At 39.5% G+C, this 22,884-nt stretch overlaps 1 protein-coding gene across 3 annotated transcripts in view; it reads left to right on the top strand.

Annotated features, from left to right (window-relative positions):
• Positions 1 to 647: 647 nt before the first annotated feature.
• Positions 648 to 22,884, top strand: part of LOC136883069 (uncharacterized) — a 77,235-nt gene continuing 54,998 nt past the window's right edge. For all 3 annotated transcript variants that reach the window (XM_067155226.2, XM_067155224.2, XM_067155223.2), the window contains exons 1-2: positions 648 to 752; positions 21,462 to 21,542. In XM_067155226.2, the coding sequence (XP_067011327.2) occupies positions 21,488 to 21,542 (55 nt within the window). In that variant the 5' untranslated portion in view covers positions 648 to 752; positions 21,462 to 21,487. The remainder of the gene's footprint in view (positions 753 to 21,461; positions 21,543 to 22,884) is intronic.

Genomic DNA, 22,884 nt, shown 5'->3' with positions numbered 1-22,884 from the left:
AGATGGCGTCACCGTTTGGTGGGCCTGCCCCGCGCGGAATGAAACACGAAAACAAAAAAGAAGTAGTAAACAAAACATTATCGATAGTAATATTTTTCTTGCAAGTCACTGCAAAACATTATTATTATTATTATTATTATTATTATTATTATTATTATTATTATTATTATTATTATTATTATTAAGGAAAGAGCGCACAAACGTGCATAAAATTAGTATACACTGAACAAATAGATACAAAATACACTATTCTTTGCTGTATTCCTTTAGAGTCTTGTGTCTCTGTGTACAAATTGTAAAATGATAACGCTCACACACTTTGTTGCATTATCAACAGTCATCTTTTCTCGCAAGTCACTGCTACCAACATCGTATATTTCCTTCTTCACCTCAGTTTAACTTAGACCGGCCATTATAAGACTCAACTTCGGTTTAAACTCAAGTTATAGTTTAACTTAATCTTCAGTTAGACCATCATTATAATACTGGCCCTTAGGGAGATTTTAGAATTGATCTGGGGGAACTTTGACTTGGTAGTTGGCAACAAAGACTGTAGTGTTGGCGATACTGCCCATGCATGGCTTATTAATAGAATCAGTCACTTTGGCCTTTGAATTGAATGAAGGTATTGTGTCTGGGTGAAATAACGAGCCCAAATCAACTTCACGAACAGAACAGAATTGAATGAAGCGGGAATGAAGGACAAAGTTTGGTGATATTCGATGCATGGAACTTATCATTTGTTTAATCAGGTATGACCTAGTTGATACCTAACGTAATCGCTCTCACATTGTACAGTTTCACTGAAATGACGGTTTTCCAAATAATTGCAACTGTTGCATACGTACTAGCTTGCGTACTTTCATTTTTCACGTTCGTAGTAGTGATTTTCAGCATTTTCCAACTATTGGAAACCGTTGGAATTGTTTTTGAAGTTTACATCTCCAACATCAGCATATTATGACTGATGCTGAACAAATAATGTGGCCCAAAATTATGTTTACTTGCGCACCGCATAGTTCGAAAAGGAACGTTACTTCTCCCTATCCTCGGCGATAAAGTATTTAAGTAACAATCCTGTCAAACATTGTTACGACACCCAAATGAAGTAATAGATATTTACTGTATATTTCCTTTCAAGTATTAACCTCGAGGTAGCGGCAAATACTTTAATATGACAATACGGGACAGCTTGCTGTTTTCAGCGAGAAAGTCGATAGTGCTGCTACCTACACAGCTTGGTGTGACCAACTCTTCAATAACATATTGCTATCTGCATGATTCTTGACGCACTGCCGTGTTGTTTATAATGTATCAGTGTTTGTCACTAAATAATCTTACATTGCAGTTATATTCCAAGAAAAGTGTTATGCGCTGAACAAATTACCCAGCAAGATAATGGGCAAGGGAACTGATAAGGACCGCAAGTATTAAAAAAGTAATGACCTCGCATCTGTGTTGTGGTTACAATCTGTGCTCCTTATATTAAGAAAATCAATCAAATACTCTACTGAAATGTTAGTGGGACCTAAAACCAATAATCTTAACAAATATGGAACTCTAGTATACTCAAACTTGAGGGTCCACATTAAACAGTACCATAAATTTCACAATCGGAAACTTGTGGGCCTGTATCGTAATGGTTATCGTGGTAATTGAAATTGACAATTGAAGGACATGAGTTTTGAATCCAGTCACCTTTTTTTACTGTAAGAAAATAATAATATATTTTTTACATCCCACTAAGTACTTTTACGGAGACGCCGAGGTGCCGGAATATAGTCCCGCAGGAATTCTGTGTTGGACCTCTTCCATTTCCCTTCTGATTAGTGTTAATAGAGGATGGCTGGCCAGTTGTACTTCCTCTTAAAATAATCACCATGGAATAGTCAGCGTACTGGCCTTCGGTTCAGAGGGCGCTGTTACAATTCCCGGCTGAGTCGGAGATTTTAATCGCGTCTGTTAATTCCTGTAGATCGAGGGCTACGGATTTGTGTTCGTATTCATACGCATCTTCAAGTATATACAACACATCATACAGAAAACAACCACAAAAACACGCGATAGTGAGTACGGTATATATCCTTCCACATGATTGCTGTTAGGAAACACATCCGGCCGGAAAACTAGGCTAAGTCCATACAAAATCCTGCGCTAGGTAATTGAGAAAAGGCTGAAAAGAAGAGGAGAGAGTAGTTGTTAAATATTTCCCCCAGAGGCTGGGTGGATCCTCAAACAAATTCTGCTTTATAATTTTTAAGACAGCGAAAGGCACGGCTAACATAATGCTCGTTTGGAGGTTTATGAAGGAGGCATTTCATATATTAAAATTTCATTATTATTATTATTATTATTATTATTATTATTATTATTATTATTATTATTATTCAATTATTTTAACAAAAACATTTCCAATGAGTGTAGTGCATTCCTCTCCCGTTGGTCTTGACTGTAGCATAGACAAGCATGCAGTTCACACCAACACGCTAGATGTCACCACCATCGCTGTTCGCACTCCACTCAATGCTGTTGAGATAGAGCTGTCCGGTATTGGTGTATTAAAGTATTTGGTAGCGGCATTTGGTTAAATTTAACGAACAGGTTAAGAATCGCACGATTCCACAGCGTGCTATGCTTTCACGGCTCGTAATTGTAGACATGTAAAAAAAAGCGAGGGGGGGGGGGCTTTGCTGTGTCAGGAAACAAGGTGAAATTCTGGTTTGAAAATGGGGAAATCACGGGAAACCATGTTCAGGGCTGCTGACGAGTCAGAGAAGAAAGCTCATATGTAATGGTGGGTTATGCACCTTCATTGACCTTCAGTTATTTGTTTACTGAAGAAAAAATAGCCTTGCATAAACTTCCTGAGCCTCCTTAAACACTCAGCCCAAAATTAAGTTAATTATGCTGTTGCTGAATGTAATGAAGACCACAATGCAGTACTGACTCAACAGCAGACATTTCAGTCATTATGGAAAACACTTCAACTTCTGATTATCCCATTTGTATATCAGATTCAGCATTTTCAGACTGTTGAGTTCAAAGAATCTCTCTTCAAGAATAACAATAGCAAAAAACGTAAATCAAAAGAAAACTGGCATCAGAATTGTACAACCAGCACTACAAATCAACTGATAAACCCGAACAAGAACATTCGAAAGATAACCAATGTTTATTTCGCCATGTGGACTATAACTGTGAAATATGGAGGAAAAGAACAAAAACAAAAAGGACCATGGATTCAGTGCCAGTACTGCAATACATGGTATCCTGAAATACGTGTTGTGTGACCAGAATGGTACAACGAGCAGTACAATTCTGATCAAAGGCAGGCTGTTAATGAGGGTTTATTTAAATACTGAAAATGAAATGGCGTATGGCTTTTAGTGCCGGACAAGGAGAATAAGTGGCCGAGGACAGGTCCGTACACGGTTACTAGACTAGACGGTAGGGGTCACGCGCAGGCTCGCTTTGGCTGGTGACGTCATCTGATCCCCACTGCCGGACTCATTTTCTTTGCACTGCCGGGCTTGCAGTGAACACGACCCATTGTAATTGTGCGTTTCTATTAATGATTTGTTTATTTTTATTTAACCACTTGATAAATATTTTTCAGTTTTGTCAAATATAATTGCCAGTTGTTATGTGTAGGTAATTATGTTGTAATTTATTTCAGTATTTTTCAGAACATTACAAGTAATATAATAACACTGTGCTTAACACGAACTATTCCAGTAGCTTTCTCACTAATAAATTATCTTTCACCTCGCAAATAAAGTATTTACGGTTCGGTTTTTGTATTTTCTATCCATCCAGTGATTTTAGAACGATTTTATATGTAGTTTTATTTCTAAAACTAGTTACAAAGATTAAAGAAACATGACCAATCGCGTGGGATGCTTTTTACCGTTGTTTTGGTGGATTGTTGGTGTTGAGTAGTATTAAAAACATCTAATATTATATTTATGTATAAGTTATTATTTATAAGTGTGTATTGGCCGGTGGAATATTGGTAAAAATCCCCTGAAGAAACGTCAACCTCTTCCACCGTATTAGGAGTCACAATTTTTTGGTGAGGAAAGAGGTTTCCACAGGCTTAGGCCATATAGAAATGTGCTGCGGAGAAAACCCTCAGTCAGAAAATGCGATAAAATGTTCAATATTTAAAAACACCTAACGAATTCTCCTTATAATTATTATGGTAGTAAAACTGTATACATATTTACATTATATAGGTTCCACACAAAATTTTTACACCAGATTTTTACTTGGTTGTTTTACATTACTTCAAAATCAGTCTATCAAACAATTCTTAATTTTTTTCACACTACTTCTTTTTTTCATTAGGAGTTTGTTTACACCTCTTGCAAGAATTCATGTGCCTATGTTTGTTTATGTTTTTCATCCTTATGAACGTTCTGGTTCTAATGAAACATAAAACAACGAAATCTTCAAGATCAGGATGTTTTTCTTTTCTTTTTTTTCATTTTAAAACCTAAAATCTCCTGGTCATTTCTTAATGTAGTTTCCATGGAATGCACTAAATTCATTTTCCATTTTCTTCTTCTTAATCTGTTTACACTCCAGGGTTGGTTTTTCCCTCGGACTCAGCGAGGGATCCCACTTTTACTACCTCAAGGGCAGTGTCCTGGAACGTGAGACATTGGGTCGGGGGATACAACTAGGGAGAATGACCAGTACCTCGCCCAGGCGGCCTCACCTGCTATGCTGAACAGGGGCCTTGTGGGGGGATGGGAAGATTGAAAGGGATAGACAAGGAAGAGGGAAGGAATTGGCCGTGGCCTTAAGTTAGGTATCATCCCGGCATTTGCCTGGAGGAGAAGCGGGAAACCATGGAAAACCACTTCCAGGATGACTCAGGTGGGAATAGAACACACCTCTACTCATTTGACGTACGGAGGCTGAGTGGACCCCGTTCCAGCCCTCGTGCCACTTTTCAAATTTTGTGGCAGAGCCGGGAATCGAACCCGGGCCTCCGGGAGTGGCAGCTAATCACACTAACCACTACACCACAGAGGCGGACTGATGTTTACTTTTGTTATCTAATTCCTTCCTCAAGATTGCTTTATTAACATTTTCTGCTTCAATTGGCGCCTGCGATTGTAAAATTTGCCATCCTTACGATGATTTCACTTTTGTGCCCTTATTTCACGATCTTTACAGAACTGACTGGCTAAATCATTACCACTCAGTGGCAAATTTAAATGTCAGGCCGTAAATCACGTCAAATTTTAAAGTTTCACTGTTCTTTGGAAAACGTGGCAATTTAATGTCTAAGTCCTTCTGATGTCTATCGTGGTTAGAGCAACCAGCGGCAGCACAACACACCATGGCACAGCACAGCACAGAAAAATTAAACTCTTACACTGTTGAGTAGGTAAACACCATCACTAGACTAATGGTGTTCTGCTTCGTTTAGCGAACATGGGGAACGCGTGACGTCAGGAGGCGTGGCTTGCTACTGCGCACCCGATTGATGACCCCTACCATCTAGTCTAGTAACCGTGGGTCCGTAGGCGATCTGCGCATCATGATGAGGATGAAATGATGAAGACAACACATACACCCAGCCTCCGTGCCAGCAAAATTAAACAATGATGGTTAAAATTCCGAACCCTGCTGGGAATCGAACGCAGGACCCCTGTGACCAAAGGCCAGCACGCTAACCATTTAGCGATGGAGCCGGACTATTTAAATACTTACTGTGTGCCACTGTTACTTCGTTGTTAACATAAAAGAATGTTAATAGTTAATAAAGTGTGAGGTCACATGTAATTTTTTATATAAAATTACCAACTTATTTTGCAAAAAAGTTTTACTAGAGATATTGCAATACTGCAATAAAGATGAACAGTACAATATTTCTAAAGAAATTACTCTTTCGTAGTTTGTCATATTATGTGCAAGTTCCTAAATTATTAAATTTTTAAAGTAACTTTTCTTTGGACAAAATTTACTGGTTACTCTTTATTCGAGCAAATTCAAACATTTGGGGTGGGGGCTGACTGTAGGCCTCAAACATTTGTCTGGGTTGGTTATGTCAGACTAGTGACAAGAGCTTTGGGCAGGATTGTTTAGGTCTGGCTAATGACGAGACACTGGGCTGGATTGTTTAGGTCTGCCTAGTGCCAAGACATGGGGCTGGATTGGTTAGGTCTGGTTAGTGACGAGACACTGGGCTGGATTGGTTAGGTCTGGCTAGTGACGAGACATTGGGCTGGATTGGTTAGGTCTGGCTAGTGCTGAGACACTGGGCTGGATTGGTTAGGTCTGGCTAGTGACGAGACACTGGGCTGGACTGTTTAGGTCTGGCTAGTGACGAGACACTGGGCTGGATTGTTTAGGTCTGCCTAGTGCCAAGACACTGACCTGGATTGATTAGGTCTGCTGAGTGCCGAGCACTGATCTGGATTGCTTCCACATCAGTAAAGTGACATGAGGCAACAGGTGCCAGCTTCCCTCTCACCCACTCTACACCTTGCTCGGCGTGCTGGTGGCTACCAATGTAACCACAGTGTTGCTTGAGCAGAACTTAGTCATGAGATCCCTCTGTGAAAGTTTTTTTGGGGGGATGGCCATTCAGAATGGATTAATACTTCTAATATTCCTACCATAAAAGAAGTTAATAGTGCCAGGATTAGATCCTTCTTAAAGAAGTACACTCATATTCATAAAAACCAGAACACCTTCAAAAACTAGAGATAGGAAGTTAATATTCACAGGACATGTGCAATAGTATGTTCTGAAGAAATGATTAGCATTTGAAACATGCCAGCCCTCAGGTTCAAGGTCCACATCAATATCTCAGCACACCACCTCCGACTGGTAAATGTGCCTGCAACTCTTGTCTCTATAAACCGAAGGTAATGGTTCAAGTGTGACTTGAGCAGACGTGCAGGATGCCTCGCAGACATATGTGAGAACCGTACCGTTAAATGAGAGAGTTTTAAAGAAGGCGCATTAATTATTAACATGAGAGAACGTTATGCATCCATCCAGGAAATTGCTGCTCATGTGGAACAAAGTGTGTCGGAAGTGTGCGTGTACAGAATGGTTCACAGAAGACGGTAGAACACAACGAAATGGGTCTGGTCGCACCACCCAGACCACCCCGCGAGAAGACCGACACCTCATCCGAACGGCATTACAGAATAGATCTGCGTCCTCCTTGGCCCTGGTCCAGCAGTAAAACAGTGTAACACATCGTACACTATAAGGAGTGACAGTCCGTCGCCGTTTATTATGGTCTGGGCTACGGTGCATCGTCTACTTCTCCACCTACCTTTGACTAATGTGCATAAACATGCTAGACTGCAATGGTGTATGGAACAATGTCACTGGGGACAGGAATGGTAACCAATAGTGTTTTTGGACGAATCCAGGTTCTGTTTGTTTGAAAATAATGGCCGCATTTTGGTTCGCTGCAGACAGGGGAGAGGCATCACATTGACTGCATTCGCACAAGACATACAGCGCTAACTCAAGGCCTTATGGTGTGGGGTGCTTTTAGGTACAACCACAAATCACAGTTGGTGTGTGTCCAGCGCACTGTGATCAGTTTGACATATGTGAATGACATCCTACGACCCGTAGCCGTACCCATTCTGCATGATACCCCAGATGCCATATTTCAGGAAAACAGTGCGTGACCATATGTTGCTGCATGAACATGTGTCTTCTTGTTGTCACAGGATGCCATACTGTTGCCCTGGCCTGCTCGATCACCAGACTTGTCACCAGTTGAAAATGTGTAGGATATGGTGAAACGACAGGTGCGGCGCTGTGACCCAATGCCAACCACCAAAGATGAACTGTGGAACCAGGTGAATGCAGCATGGATGGCTATACCACCAGGATGCCATCGCCTTATACATCTCGATGCCACCACGATGGAACAAGTTATCACTGCCCATGGAGGACTCGGCGCTTGCTAGGCAACAGGACACATGCTGAACCTAGGTGACTGAAATGCTAATCGCTTCTGCAGAACATACTATACCAAGAGTCAATTCAAGACCTAAGTGGTCCCTTTGATATTTGCCAGACTACTGGTCATTGAAGAGGCTTTCACATTGGTGAATAGTTCCTAGGTTGCTTGTTTCTGAAGTCAGGAGCTTCCTTCAGTTTGATTAGATATTTTAGTAAGTTGAGTTGACCAATTACAAATTTATGACCTGTAACAATATGGAAAATATTTCACAAGTTGTATGTTATTCGGGTTCGTTACCAACTCTTATCTTTCATATGGAGATGGCTGCGAATAGTTGTTATTCTTGGTGGTATTTATATAAAAATATATAATTGTTTAACATGAGCTTGATATCGTACTGCATTCTGTACTTACTATGCTTTCTTTGAGTTCATTCCATTGCTATTTATTTCGCATAATTTTTACGACGTGAAGATGGATCCAAGAACAACGTTGGCAATGCTGGCTGTAATAGCATGCTCAGTATTCATAATGGCTGCCAGCTGTGAGCAACACATGGGTGATACTGTGATGCTTGAGTCACCATTGAAATACTTTGAAACTAATAGAAGTGGGGGGAAATTAAGTAAGAAGTCTAAACAAATTGTTCTGAACGTTTACAGTAGCTTATGAGATGAGAATCCGCTGTGGACTGTAGAAGAAGTGGTGAAAAAAACGCGCAGCTGATGGGCGGTCCTACGTACAGTGTTTACAGTGCTCGTGCGGAATTGAAAGGAATGCGTAAGTTTTCTTCTGATACTATATCCTATATGCTTTCCGGTGGTTGTTTATATATGTCGTGAGTGTTTCTCCCCAAAGTTGCTGAAAATTCAGTTTTGGTTTTAAGAAAGTGCGTGAATTATGTAAACAAGCAATCAAGGTGATAAGGAAAGTGAAACAAAACTCAACTCAACTAAGCTGCATGCCAGATTTATATAACAAAAAACGTTTATTCGTTTGGCTGTTCGTCAGTAGGCCTCTGTGTCAGCTCAGTTCGAACTATGCACTTGCCGTAAGTAAAACAGGAAGGGCTTTAACACAGAATGGGTATAGGATCATTAGTGTACTCGAAATAATAATAATAATAATAATAGTAATAATAATTTGTACTTTACATTCGTAACTGTCCTCTACCTGCAGAAATGTTTTCATGAGGAGATCATGAGTTCGTTCTTTACCTTCCGAATGACGAGACTACAATATTTACAACATTCCTGGAAACACTGTATTTTGCAATCCCACTCACAGGTGAGTTTTCAGCTTGTTGAAATTGGAGACTGCCACTGACAGTCGTTGCACGAGAGCTGAATTGTATACTCACGTCATCATACTTTTCGTTATAAGTCCCCATGTGCCTCACACAAATTGCATTATGAAATAAAAATAAACCTTGCTTCTCTTGCCTTGGTATTTGCCAGTAATATGTAGGTTGTACATGATCAAAAAAGGAACAAATAGGTATGGTACGGTACATAATCAAAGTGCAACGATGTGAAAGGAAGGAATTTCTTTTGATGTTACACTATTTGAGAATGAAGTATTTATCAGCTAGGCACTCAACTTTAATAATAAGCCAGTTGTGGCATAGAAGGAGAACACCGAGCTCGATAGCTGCAGTCGCTTAAGTGCGGCCAGTATCCAGTAATCGGGAGATAGTGGGTTCGAGCCTCACTGTCGGCAGCCTTGAAGATGGTTTTCCGTGGTTTCCCATTTTCACACCAGGCAAATGCCGGGAAGCAGGGCAAGTGCTCAAACTTGGAAGGATACTTTTCCTCAGCTCTTGAGTTAACTTTCACCATAATGAACATGTCCTGTGAATATGAACTTCCTATCTCTAGTCTTTCAAGGTGTTCTGGATTTTTATGAACTTGAGTGTACATTAGTCAGCCAGTTCCTAATGAATCAACAATTAGAAACAATTATATATCCTTTTGCTGTGAAGGTGTGTTAAAGAATATTAGATCTACAGCTCTCAACAATAAGACATGGGTTTTGGTCGATGTAGATGGGAGATGAGCTCACTGGACAAAACAGTCACCCCTGTAGAAATCATTATGAGCATCACTTAATACCGTGTAACTCCGCCTCTGGACTTGATAACTGCCTGGAGTCCATGAGGCTGTGCAGGTATGTTGCATCCAGGTTAAGGCACTCGCTGAGGATTTGTTTGCGCAATTCCACCAAATTGTCAGGATGCTGAAGTTGGCTTTTTACCCGCTATTCCAACTTGTGAATGATAAGAATTTAATTTGGTCCAAATTGAACTGAGATTACAATTAAAATAAAAATATATTGTGGTTCCACCTACTCAGTAAAAGAAAACTTATTAATGCAAGGTTACATTATAAGTCAAATCACAATTGGGACTGGTTTCATCCTCTAGTCAGGGTCATCTTCAGCCTCTCGTTCACCTTTTCTACGTAACAACAACAACCAGCTATTTGCTTCTTAATCTATAAAACATATGACTACAAGATCCAACATCGAGATGATTATTTATCTCCAAATCAAGATTTATAAGAGCTCTGAATACCCAGTGGATCATTTTTATGTGACATTGAACTTTCATCTTCTAAAAAAGTTTGTTTTCTGCATCTTTAATTTGCTAGTGAATTTTTTACCTTGCACCTTTTGAAAAATTTGAAAGTTCTTTGAATACCTAATGCATCTTTTTAATACGATTTTGAACTTTTGTCAGTTGAAAAAAGTTTGTTTTTACAAACTCTTGTTGCCGGTGAATTTTTACCTCGCACCTTTTGAACAGCAGGCTGAAGATGACCCTGACTAGAGGTCAAAACCGGTCCGAATTGTGATTGACTTACAATGTAACCTTGCATTAATAAGTTTTCTTGTATTGAATAGGTGGAACCACAATATATTTTTATTTTTATTCCAACATGTCTCACAGATTTTGAGTGGGGTTCAGGTGAATCGAATGTAATAGGGTGGGGGAGTGTTCATAAAACCAGTCACATTTGCATCCAGCCCGATGAGCTCTGCAGTTGTCATTTTAACAATAGCATACTCATCATTAGAGATGAGAATTATAGGCACAAAAATCAGTTCAAATAGGCAGCCATATAGTCTCTTAAATTAAAAATGGATTACTGGTGATAGATTATGGTAGAATAAGGCATTGCTTTAAAATTCAATAATATATTATGCAAATCAATATTTTCAATCAATCAGTCACTACTGATCTGCATTTAGGGCAGTCACCCAGGTGGCAGATTCGCTATCTGTTATTTACTAGCCTTTTCTTAAATGATAGCAAAGTAATTGGAAATTTATTGAACATCTCCCTTGGTAAGTTATTCCATTCCCTAACTCCCCTTCCTATAAACAAATATTTGCCCCAATTCGTCCTCTTGAATTCCAACTTTATCTTCATATTGTGATCTTTCCTACTTTTAAAGACACCACTCAAACTTATTCATCTACTGATGTCCTTCCATGCCATCTCTCCACTGACAGCTCGGAACATACCACTTACATGTAACTAATCTCATGATTAGACCCGTATTGAATTTGCTATAATATGCTTACAATATTGTGATTTTTTATTCCACCTTTTCAGTACAATTGATTTAATGTTGTTAGATCATAATGCTACAACACTATTTTATAGGGACATAAATACAAACTACTACCAACGGAAAATCTGATCATAAAAACAAGACTAGTTTGATGAAACTAACTAATTCAACATTTTAATGTTCAAAATTACAGTAGCAAGCTTAAAAATTAAAACTTGAAGCTGAATTCCAACGTATCCAAGATTTTAATCTTCAGACACCAGTAAGTTTTAACTATAATTACGACTCAAATTTTAACATAGAAGTCAAATTACAATTGTTTTTAATAAACTAGAACTTTGAGAAAACAATTTTAGCCAAATTTTCAACATTTGAAGATACTGTGTTTTGGACGTCAGTATCTTTCGATTAACGGTTATTCCAATTTTAGTATAGTCATTCATATTGTTAAACTATTAATGTGTTCATAAATTCCTATGTGTATATATTTTATTACTTAATTTTAGAATTATAATTAAGCACAAATTAACCTTGAGATGATTATATAGGCTGGGGATGCTTGAAATTCAAGTGAAATATATTCCTATAAAATAGTGTTGTAGCATTATGATCTAACAATATAAAACCAATTGTATTGAAAAGGTGGAATAAAAAATCACAATATTGTAAGCATATTACATACCTCTTAGCCGAGCAACTTGTCTCCTTTCTCCCAAGTCTTCCCAGCCCAGACTTTGCAACATTTTTGTAACGCTACTCTTTTGTCGGAAATCATCCGGAAAAAATCAAGCTGCTTTTCTTTGGATTTTTTCCAGTTCTTGAATCAAGTAATCCTGGCAAGGGTCCCATACACTGGAACTATACTCTAGTTGGGGTCTTACCAGAGACTTATATGCCTTCTCCTTTATATCCTTACTACAGCCCCTCAATACCCTCATTACCACGTGCAGAGATCTGTAGGCTACCCTTTATTTACAATCATATTTATGTGATTACCCCAATGAAGATATTTCCTTATATTAACACCTAGGTACTTACAATGATCCCCAAAAGGAACTTTCACCCCATCAACGCAGTAATTAAAACTGAGAGGACTTTTCCTATTTGTGAAACTCACAACCTGACTTTTATCCCCGTTTGTCATCATATCATTGCCTACTGTTCATCTCAACATTATTGAGGTCATTTTGCAGTTGCCCACAGTCTTGTAACTTATTTATTACTCTGTACAGAGTAACATCACCTGCAAAAAGCCTTATCTCTGATTCCACTTCTTTACACATATCATTGATGTATATAAGAAAACAAAAAGGTCCAATAATACTGCCTTGAAGAATTCCCCTCTTAATAATTACAGGGACAAAGCTTTGCCTACTCTAATTCTCCGAGTTCTATTTTCTAGAAACAGAGCCACCCATTCAGTTTCTTTTTTGTCAAGTCAAATTGCACTCATTTTTGCCAGTAGTCTCCCATGATCTACCCTATCAAATGCCTTAGATAGATCAATCGTGATACAGTCAATTTGTCTTCCTGAATCCAGGATATCTGCTATATCTTGCTGGAATCCTACAAGTTGAGCTTCAGTGGAATAACTTATCCTAAACCCAAATTGCCTTCTATCAAACCAATGATTAATTTTGCAAACAGGTCTAATATAGTCAGAAAGAATACTTTCCCAAAGCTTACATACAATGCATGTCAAACTGACTGGCATGTAATTTTCAGCTTTATGTCTATCACCCTTTCCTTTATACGCAGGGGCTACTATAGCAACTCTTCATTCATTTGGTATAGCTCCTTCATGCAAACAATAATGAAATAAATACTTCAGATACGGTACTATATCCCAACCCATGGTCTTTAGTATATCCCCCGAAACCTTGTCAATTCCAGCTGCTTTTTTAGTTTTCATCTTTTGTATCTTACTGTAAATGTCATTGTTGTCATAGGTAAATTTTGATACTTCTTTAGTATTAGTCTCCTCCTCTATCTGGTCATTATCCTGTAACCAACAATCTTTACATACTGCTGACTGAATACTTCTGCCATTTGAAGATCCTCGCATACACACTCCCCTTGTTCATTAATTATCCCTGGATTGTCCTTCTGTTAAGCTTTGAGCAGACCCCTTAGTGCTATTCGACAGGAGTAGACTGTGCCGTCACTGGGTTTCACCCTCTCCCTTCCTACTATCATATTCCTTTTATCTCATTAGCTCATCTGATGAGGTAAAATGAAATGTCGTATGGCTTTTAGTGCCGGGATATCCCAGGACGGGTTCGGCTCGCCAGGTGCAGGTCTTTCTATTTGACTCCCGTAGGCGACCTGCGCGTCGTGATGAGGATGAAATGATGAAGAAGACAACACATACACCCAGCCCCCGTGCCGTAGGAATTAACCAATTAAGGTTAAAATCTCCGACCCGGCCGGGAATCGAACCCGGGACCCTCTGAACCGAAGGCCAGTACGCTAACCGTTCAGCCAACGAGTCGGACATCTGATGAGGTTGACGTCAGGAAGGGCATACGGTCATAAAAACCCGCCATTACAGATTCATTTCACCTCACCTCATATCCGACCTGTACAGAAACGGGACAAGTGTTGGACAAAGAAAGAAAGAAAGAAAGAAAGAAACAAACAAACAAACAAACAAACATGTACATATTTGTTTTAAAGTGTTAATTTGATTGTATTTCCATTATATATTGTCAGTTTTAGTCCATGAAGTTCACTAGTGCTCTCAGGAAGGGTCGTGCAATCAACCAGCAGTAATAGGCCATCATATTTACATCCCAAGACCATATCATTTCACATTTAAAGAACATGTCATCACTTAAAGTCAGCATTTATTAAAGTGCTACGTTACAACATATTTGCTGCAGAAGTAGGTTTATTTCCAGAAGCACACATTGTCATTAATAAACATTTATTTCTAGTTTATAAATTAAGATATTATTCTATTTTTTATTATAATCAAAGCTCCTTAAGGTATTACTGTAGTTATATTGGTATTTTAATCCCATATTTTCATAGATGTATAAAATTCCTGATGTATTTTAGATTGTTATTTTCTCTATATGACTATTTTCTTTCTCTTCTTTTCTTCCAAATCTTTATTCTCTTTGTTTTGATTTTGTATTTGTTATGTGTTAAGAAGGTACTGTATTGGGCCTGCGTACTTTCAAAGGGACAAACACCAGCCTTCAAAAAACCTTTTTTGTGCTGTAGGTTACAAACTAAAATAGGTGGGTTTTATAATTTCGTAATGCTGAGTTCAAAAATGAATTTTGTTTCGCCATATCATGTCTGGTTATTTGGCAGTTGTACAAAACGTTATTTTGTTGTTACATAAAATTTTCTATAGCCTACTTATTGTTGATTGAATTACGCATGCAGAGTAGAGGAGATAACACATACTAAATAAGCAAGTTAGCAAGCAAAGTAAATGATGCATAAATCACTCACAGTTACTCGGTTGTATTTTGCCATTTCCCGTATAATTTGTGTGTTTTTTAAGTTCACGAGTGCTCTCTGGAAGGGTTGTGCAGTCAACCAACAGTAATAGGCCATCATATTTACATCCCAACGTCACTGGGAGTGCTATTCTGCATCTTTGAGATCCTGGTGGAACCTTTCACCTTGCTCTTCACTTACGGCTCCTTAATTTTTGATGCTAATAAATGAAGCTTTAGGCTCATATGACAAAGGAGTTGGTTAAACTTGTCCAACATGTTTCTTACAATTTTTTTGTGTAGATGTTACCAACAACATTTCTTGCTACTTCTTTGAATGTGATCCATGCATTTTCTTCAATTTTGGTCATAGTTTCTGTGAAAGTTTTGTCCATCATCAGTTTATGAATCTCTGGTCCATCAAATACTCCTTTAATTTTTGCATCTGATAATGTGGAAAATTTCATGCATAAATATTTGAAGCATGGACTATTTTTATCATAGCCATAACATACTGTTTCATGATTCCCAAATTGATGTGCAAGTATGGAAGTAAACATTTTTTCACAGTCTTTTTATTACTTCATTTGAATGCTTCAAGTAAAGAGTAATTGAGTGAAGTAGGTCATACGAATGAACTGGTTCAACCCATCGTTAATTCAAGACATTTATATTCTTTCTCTCCCAATTGATGCAGAAGATTTTGAACATTTGTACAAAATACAACTTGATCTTTTTGTTATAATATTTTCAAGATTCTTTCTCATGCTATCTGTACCAGGAAAATGTAGTCCCGGATGCCAGCATACTCTTTACACATAGTCGTGAGCCAAGTAATTCCCTCTGTTCTTTGGTTAACTCTAAATCCCTTGTCAAATAATTCAATTTGGATTGTGTAAATTTGTTTGTTGATGTGGCTTGAAATCTGCGTCCGATTGCAAGGACTGCTTTCAGTCTCACCCATACCAGTAACAAAGTCCCTCAACAGAGGTATTGCGTGTAATATGAGGTGCGAAAGATTTGTCTTGATCTCCAACTTTCAATTGGAAGTAAGAAAAATAAAGTTTCTTCACAAATGAGTCTATTTGACACACCTTGGAATCGAACACACACATTTCACAAATGTAGCAAAACTTTTGAGGACTTTGTTTTCACTGTGCACCTCTGATATACTGGCCATGATGGCCTGATTTAAAAAAAAAATACTATTTGTTTGGGGCATCAACCTAGAAAGATCTTTTGCCCCTACTTGCACCATATCCCTTTCAGACCTGAAAGAAAACTGGCGGTGTGAATTTTTGTTTGTATGTCAAAAACTGACTAAAATGCTCTTAAATACATATATTTTTAGTTTATTCTACAAAATAAAACTTAACATCTGAAAAAAAGCACCCGCACAATTGTGCGTGTCAGGACTTACTTCACTACTTACAAAAAAAGAAAAATTACCTCAATGCATGTGAATATACATATGTACATGATCAAATGTTCTATTTTACACTGGGAAATAATTTAAAACAATTAAATCTTCGTTCAAACACAAGTAAAAGTTACATTTTCCACATTGAGGAGGAGTTTTGCTATTACTGCCCTTTTGGCAACAACAGCTTGTCGTCAGACCTGAAGGAAATCTGGAGGTGTCTAAACGTCAAAAACTTACTAAAATGCTCTTAAATGCATGTTTTTACAGTTTATTTTACAAAATAAGAACTATCGGCTGAAAAACAGAATCCACACAATTGTGCGTGTCAGGACTTCATTCACTACTTGCAAACAATAAAAAATTACAAAAATTCAACTCAGTACATGTGAATATGCCCATGTACATGATCAAATGTTCTATTTTACAGTGTGGAACGATTTTAAACAATTAAAATCTTATACATTACATTTATCATGTAGAGTGCGAGTTTTTCTTTCACAGTCCTTTTTGTGACAGCACCCAGCACTCCTGCATTCATTGGCTGTAAGGAAACCTAGCCCGCACATTTGTGCGTATCAACATTCAAAACCTCATGGTATTACATACGATGTTGTAAGTTCACAATTTACATTTGCTACACAATCTACACACTTCAATGATTATATTCTGATATTCAGTAAAGCTTCTAGATTAATGTGAAAGCAATAAATAAATACTTAAGGGATTGAGACGCCCTCTATGTCCTCTATCAGTGTAGCATTCTATGACAGAGACTACAGGGAGTTGTCTATCTGTAAAACCAGAGAGTTTGTACTTACTAACAATAATAAAGGGATTTGTTTATAACTTGTAAACGGTCGTTACTGGCGAGGAACAAAATCTTACTTTAGGCATTACTGCTTCCCGCCATATTCCTAATGAACTGTATTTTTAAACTCTTCTTTCTGCCCCCTGGTGGTCAAGTACTAAATAAAAACAGCTGAAGTACATGCTACGTGCCCCGCACAAGCACTGCAGTCCGGTCTAGCGCCAAGAAAACGTCAAATAAGCTCAGACATAAATAAAATACGAACCCGCACAATTGTGCGTACACGGCCTGAAAGGGATATGTGAGGAACCTGCAAATGGCGGAAGTGTAAAGTGTTGAATGTGAGGAAAGGAACGTTATGGACGACACAAACACCCAGTCCCCATATTAATCATTTACAGTTAAAAACCTCTGACCCGGCCGGGAATCGAACCCGGAGCTGCCCGGTGACAGGCGGACTTGGCCTGAACAGTTTGAGGACTAGTGATCAATTGAAACACAGGTTTTATATACACATTAATGCACAGATACAAATATTAATGTAAAAGACGCACTAAACACGTACTTCGTAGGGTGTGTCTCCGGCACAAATGACTCTATCAACCTAGTTCATCGTGAAAAGAAATGAGAGCCCAACATGAAGTACACTTCTGTTAATACAAGTGGCCTGAGGTAGCAATTCTACTCCGCCTTATCTGCAATTCAACTTGCCTCATATTCTTAATATTGTGCATTTAAATTTCTGGAAAACAGAACTCAGAACTTCGGCCCTCGCTTACATCTCGGTCTGCCATCTTCACATACGGGAATAATCACGTGTTTCCCTTCCTTGATGCATAATATACTATTATTCCAAAGTGAGTTGCGTGAGAACATCTCTCATCGTTACATCGTTTGAATGCAGATACTACGAAACAGAATGGTGTCAGAACTAGATGTGATATGAAGAAAATGGCATTTTTGGAGTCAGGGCATTGATTTCCATAAAATAAACATATTTTCTGTTTTACTGCAGAATCATGTCGTCTAGTGTAATTGAACAGATCAGATGTAAGGCTTTTCAGGCGTTTGCTCTATTAACCAGCGTTTAGTCTTAGGTCTGACACTAGACTCATCAGAGTGGGATGTGTCAGACCCTACCCACTGACGCTGGGGTGTATGCAGGTGAACTTATCAGAAGCCCATTATAAGAGGCACAGTCTGATAACTGCATACGGGAGATAAATCTCCACAATAGAATTATTGAAGTTCATTGATCCTCGTCCAGCACATGACTTCGCCAGTGAACCTCCCCTGGCTCCTTTTATAGCCAAGCCTAGATGGCGTGTAGAGAGAGGAGGCACTGGCGAAGCCGTGAGCTGGCGAGGATACAGTGGTGATACCCAGAGACTGTGATGCCACTGTGCTTTTATTAATATAATTTACAAGGTTAATAACGAAACCACTTAGCAAAACAATAGAAACATAGAGAAATTAGACAAAGGTATAAAACGGAAAATATTACAATCTTGTTAGAATATGTACAGATCGGCACCGGCGCTGCTGCTGTAGTGGCTTCCTGCTGGGGCCGGAGGTTGGTGGTGAAGCTGGTGACAGTCCCGTCAGCCATCTTGTCACCGGTGCAGGTGTTGGTGCCAGGGTGGACAGATTGGTCCTGGCTTGGAGCACTGATTCCATCTTCCGGTGCTTCATTTTCCCGTGGTCCCGTCCACGGGCCCTTCTGCGGGTGATCGGGGTTGGACGCGGCGGTGGCTGAAAAGAAAATCCCTCGGGGGGTCCATGTGAGGGTCTCCGACGTGGCAGCATCAAGCTGTATCGCTGCCTGCCATCCTTTGGTGATTGCGACGTACAGAAGGTTGGCTCGTGTTGCAAAGTAGCTCTGCTGTGCGGCGTTGAGATGTTCCTAGGCGCTGAGACCCCAGAGGGCGGTCTCGATGTCGTGCCGATCCCTGCTGGCTGACGTCACTACCAGTTGTTGTTGAAGTGTTAGGGCCAGTTGGTGGACCCGTTGAGGATCCGGGTGGACCCATCCTGAAGTATATTCCAGTGGACGTAGTGGACGCCATTGTAACCCTTGGATGTGAGGGGTTAGAGGCTGTTGAAGTGGAGGTTGGTTTTCCTGGACGGTGTCGTTCATCTGCGTGTTGTCGTCCGTTTCCAGAGTAGTCACCCGTTGTGCTAAGGTGCTGTGGTTCAGGGCAAGAACGTCAAGCTTCTTTTGGATGGTCTGCAAATGCTGAAGAATGGCTAAGTCTGGTTTGCCCTGCGCCATATGAAACGGATTCTGCGGCGATGCATCCGTCTGGCGGTCAGTCGAAGCGTCGCGTGAGGAGGATTGCGACGTGCTCTTATCGCGTTTGGAGGAGCGCGATTTTATCTCAGGATATACTTATGCTACTGACTTCTGATGCTGCGGCATACCCTCCGATGCGAGACAGTCCCCCCGGGAGACATGGTCCGGGTAGGTGGCGAGGATATAGGAGAGAGAGTTGGTCACTAATCCTCGTATCATACTGTCTGACAACCAACTTGAAAATGCATGTTCTTGTACAATGTACTTACATTAAGAGTTGGAACTGATGCAAGGTACGGATAGTTAATTTTCATTTTTATAAATAATTTGTTGGTTGGACACAAATATTTCATCAATGTTTTTACTTTTTAGGGTACAAAACTTGTAGCAGAACATGAAGTGAGCCTCTGAAAACTGCTGTGTGGAATATTTCAGCTTAGAACTTTGGCCAGTCGTTTATGGTTCAATATTCCAAAGCATTGTTGCTCTTGCTGTGAATCTCCGATAATATTATCACATAGCCGAGCAACTACCACCTGAGCTGTGACAGCCATCAACACATGCTCTCGCATCTCGACTCAAAGTGAATTTTTTGCAAGCTCTATTTTTATTTATCGTATTGCTTTTGTTGTCGGGAGCATCTGAGGACCTGTTCGACGCCCAGCGGTGATCTGCATATCAGGGTGCGAAATGAACATAACGAATTAGGGAGAGGGTGAAACCTCCTGTCTGCTCAAGGGTTAATGTCTCCATCCGACAGGCAGATTGCAGTCCCTCACTGCCCATGAACATTGCGGAGAGGTTTGGAATTGAATCCAGTCTTTTGCCTCGCAATTAGTAATTGTTACCACCACCTCTCAGCCAAGATTGGCGCTGGGACCAGCTGACCACGGTGTCATCAGGTGGGCAGAATTCCTGTTATCACACGGTCAAGTAGGTGAATGGCATCTTGTCGCTGAAGAGTTTTGAAACAAGGTTTCTCTAAAGCAGAATTTCAGTTCATTTTGACATTTAGTGGCTTTTGAAGATCTGCATCGTGGAACAAGAGTGAATCAGCCACTATCGTAACATCTTCTGTTTCTTGATGTGGATAGTTTGAAAATTATTTTTCCGGTTAGGTTATAAGTTATTTTAAATATTGAAGCTTTGTCAATATCACTCTACTTCTGCAGTTTTCTGCACATTGTTAAATGGATTTGCTGATACCATCATGCTGTTTCTGGAGACACTCTTGTTTAGCAGAGATTACAGCATCCACGAAAGTTACTTTCACTTGTATTTTGTGACAAACTTGCTGTCCACATCGTACTGAGTATGTTCTCTTTTGAAAGTATACCATATGCAGCAAAACAAATGTTATTTAATTACATGTTCACTCTTTGTTCATAACGTTTCTGAACATGCCAGTGAACAAAGGTTCCTGTAGGTGGATCACATGGGACCGTGAGATCTGGGGACCAGGAGTTCGTGAGAAATAAGGCTATTTCCAAAGTGTCAAGGATAAATGACTCCTGCCATGGGGAGGGACTGTAACACCTGTTCGAGAAGTTATCCACGATTCTCTTCTGTGTAGGCGGTTCTTGGCACCCTGTTGTTCCCTTTCATTGATGTAAGACTAATCCTGTGTGGTGGAATTTGTCAGTGACTTGTTCTGTAATTTGGCAGCCCCTCAACCCTGTTCTGTAACTCCTTATTCTCTATTGTGATATCCATCAAACACAGCACTCAATTCACAACACGTCAAGCTATTTCTTAAGACTCGTCTGGTGGCATAAAATTTCACTTTGTCCGTATTTGTGATGGGAATTTGTTCACTCTACAAAATACTTTTGAGGACTTCTATATGTATAGTTTGGATATTCTGGGATGAACACCAACAGCCATTGCTCACAATTTGTTGTTAATGACTGTTTGGTGTGTTGACCACTGCCTGTAAACTTTCTCTTTCTTTGTTTGCAGATACATGTGGATGTGTTGTCAGTTTCATGTCAGGTTTCCTTGTGAGTGAAATAAGAAAGGATTCACCTCCTGGCAACGCAGGTATTAATTTCTGTACTGATGTAAAGTCTTCCTGACAGGTAAGAGAAAACTTCTTTTGACTGAGAGTTGTAATTTCCTTACGTGGGTAGTCCAGTTTCATCAGCTGAGGTAACTTGTATCTTGCAGAGGACATATGTGGTGTTGCGGTGTGCTTGTTTCAGGTGTGTCAACATGTGATCTGTGCTCAGATAGTAAAATGCTGATCTTCCTCATCTCCCTTCGGAGATACTCCTTCTTTGATATGAAACTAGGAGTGTGTTGATGTTCAAGAGATATTGATTGATTAACGTGCAAGAATCCCCCTTTCACCGAGCTCGATAGCTGCAGTCGCTTAAGTGCGGCCAGTATCCAGTAATCGGGAGATCGTGGGTTCGAGCCCCACTGTCGGCAGCCCTGAAAATGGTTTTCCGTGGTTTCCCATTTTCACACCAGGCAAATGCCGGGGCTGTACCTTAATTAAGGCCACGACCGCTTCCTTCCCACTCCTAGCCCCTTCCTGCCCCATCGTCGCCATAAGACCTATCTGTGTCGGTGCGACGTAAAGCAACTAGCAACAACAGAATCCCCTTTCGGCATGAGATGAAGTGTGGAAATAAAAAAATGTTTTAATCATGCTTTCTATCATTTGATTTCAATTAATTAATTAATTAATTGCTTTAGAGCATTGAGATCTTTGATGTATTTGTATTTGCCGAGTGCAGTAATCAATGCTTCGTTTAACTTTTTTTCTTTCTGGATGGCACTAATGGTATGTTTTTTCTTTTAATAGCAGGAATCTTGCTCTTAGAAGTGTCTGTAGGTAGTTTGCTGGAGGAAGACTGAGATAATTTTCCTGCTAGCGTGGAGAACAAGAAATTAGCTCAGTTTGATGAAATGAATGAAAATAATGGTGATAGTCTTCAAGCGCTTCATTATCGTGAAGGTGTCTAAATTTGACAACAGTCTAAGAAGATCGTATAGAGTATGCTCCATTTGCATAAACAAGACAGACTTTTACTGTGTGTACAGGTGTGATTGCTGTGAAGTGAAGTGCTACACAATTCAGTTCTTGTTGCTAGAAAATTGTCTTTTATTGTGGCAGTTTCTTTTCTAAAATGTAAAATGTACCACAACCAGATAAATTAGAGTATACAGTAGTTGTGAGACATTCTGTTTAGTACAAAACAGAAAATTAAGTTTCACAAGAAAAAGATATTTGTGTACTACAGAGCTGCCCAGCAGTGCTCATACATATCTTCAGTCCTACGTCAGACCTGGTCCAATGTGACTTTAGCTTGGATTGCTTGTAAATTTTGCAGTAAAATGCTGCGCATGGTTTATCCTGCAAATATCATACCTGCTG

This window comes from Anabrus simplex, chromosome 11 (assembly GCF_040414725.1).
Source record: "Anabrus simplex isolate iqAnaSimp1 chromosome 11, ASM4041472v1, whole genome shotgun sequence".
In the NCBI taxonomy this organism is placed as follows: domain Eukaryota; kingdom Metazoa; phylum Arthropoda; class Insecta; order Orthoptera; family Tettigoniidae; genus Anabrus; species Anabrus simplex.
The sequence above is the reverse complement of the archived record's forward strand: the minus strand, read 5'-3'. Positions and strand labels throughout refer to the sequence as shown.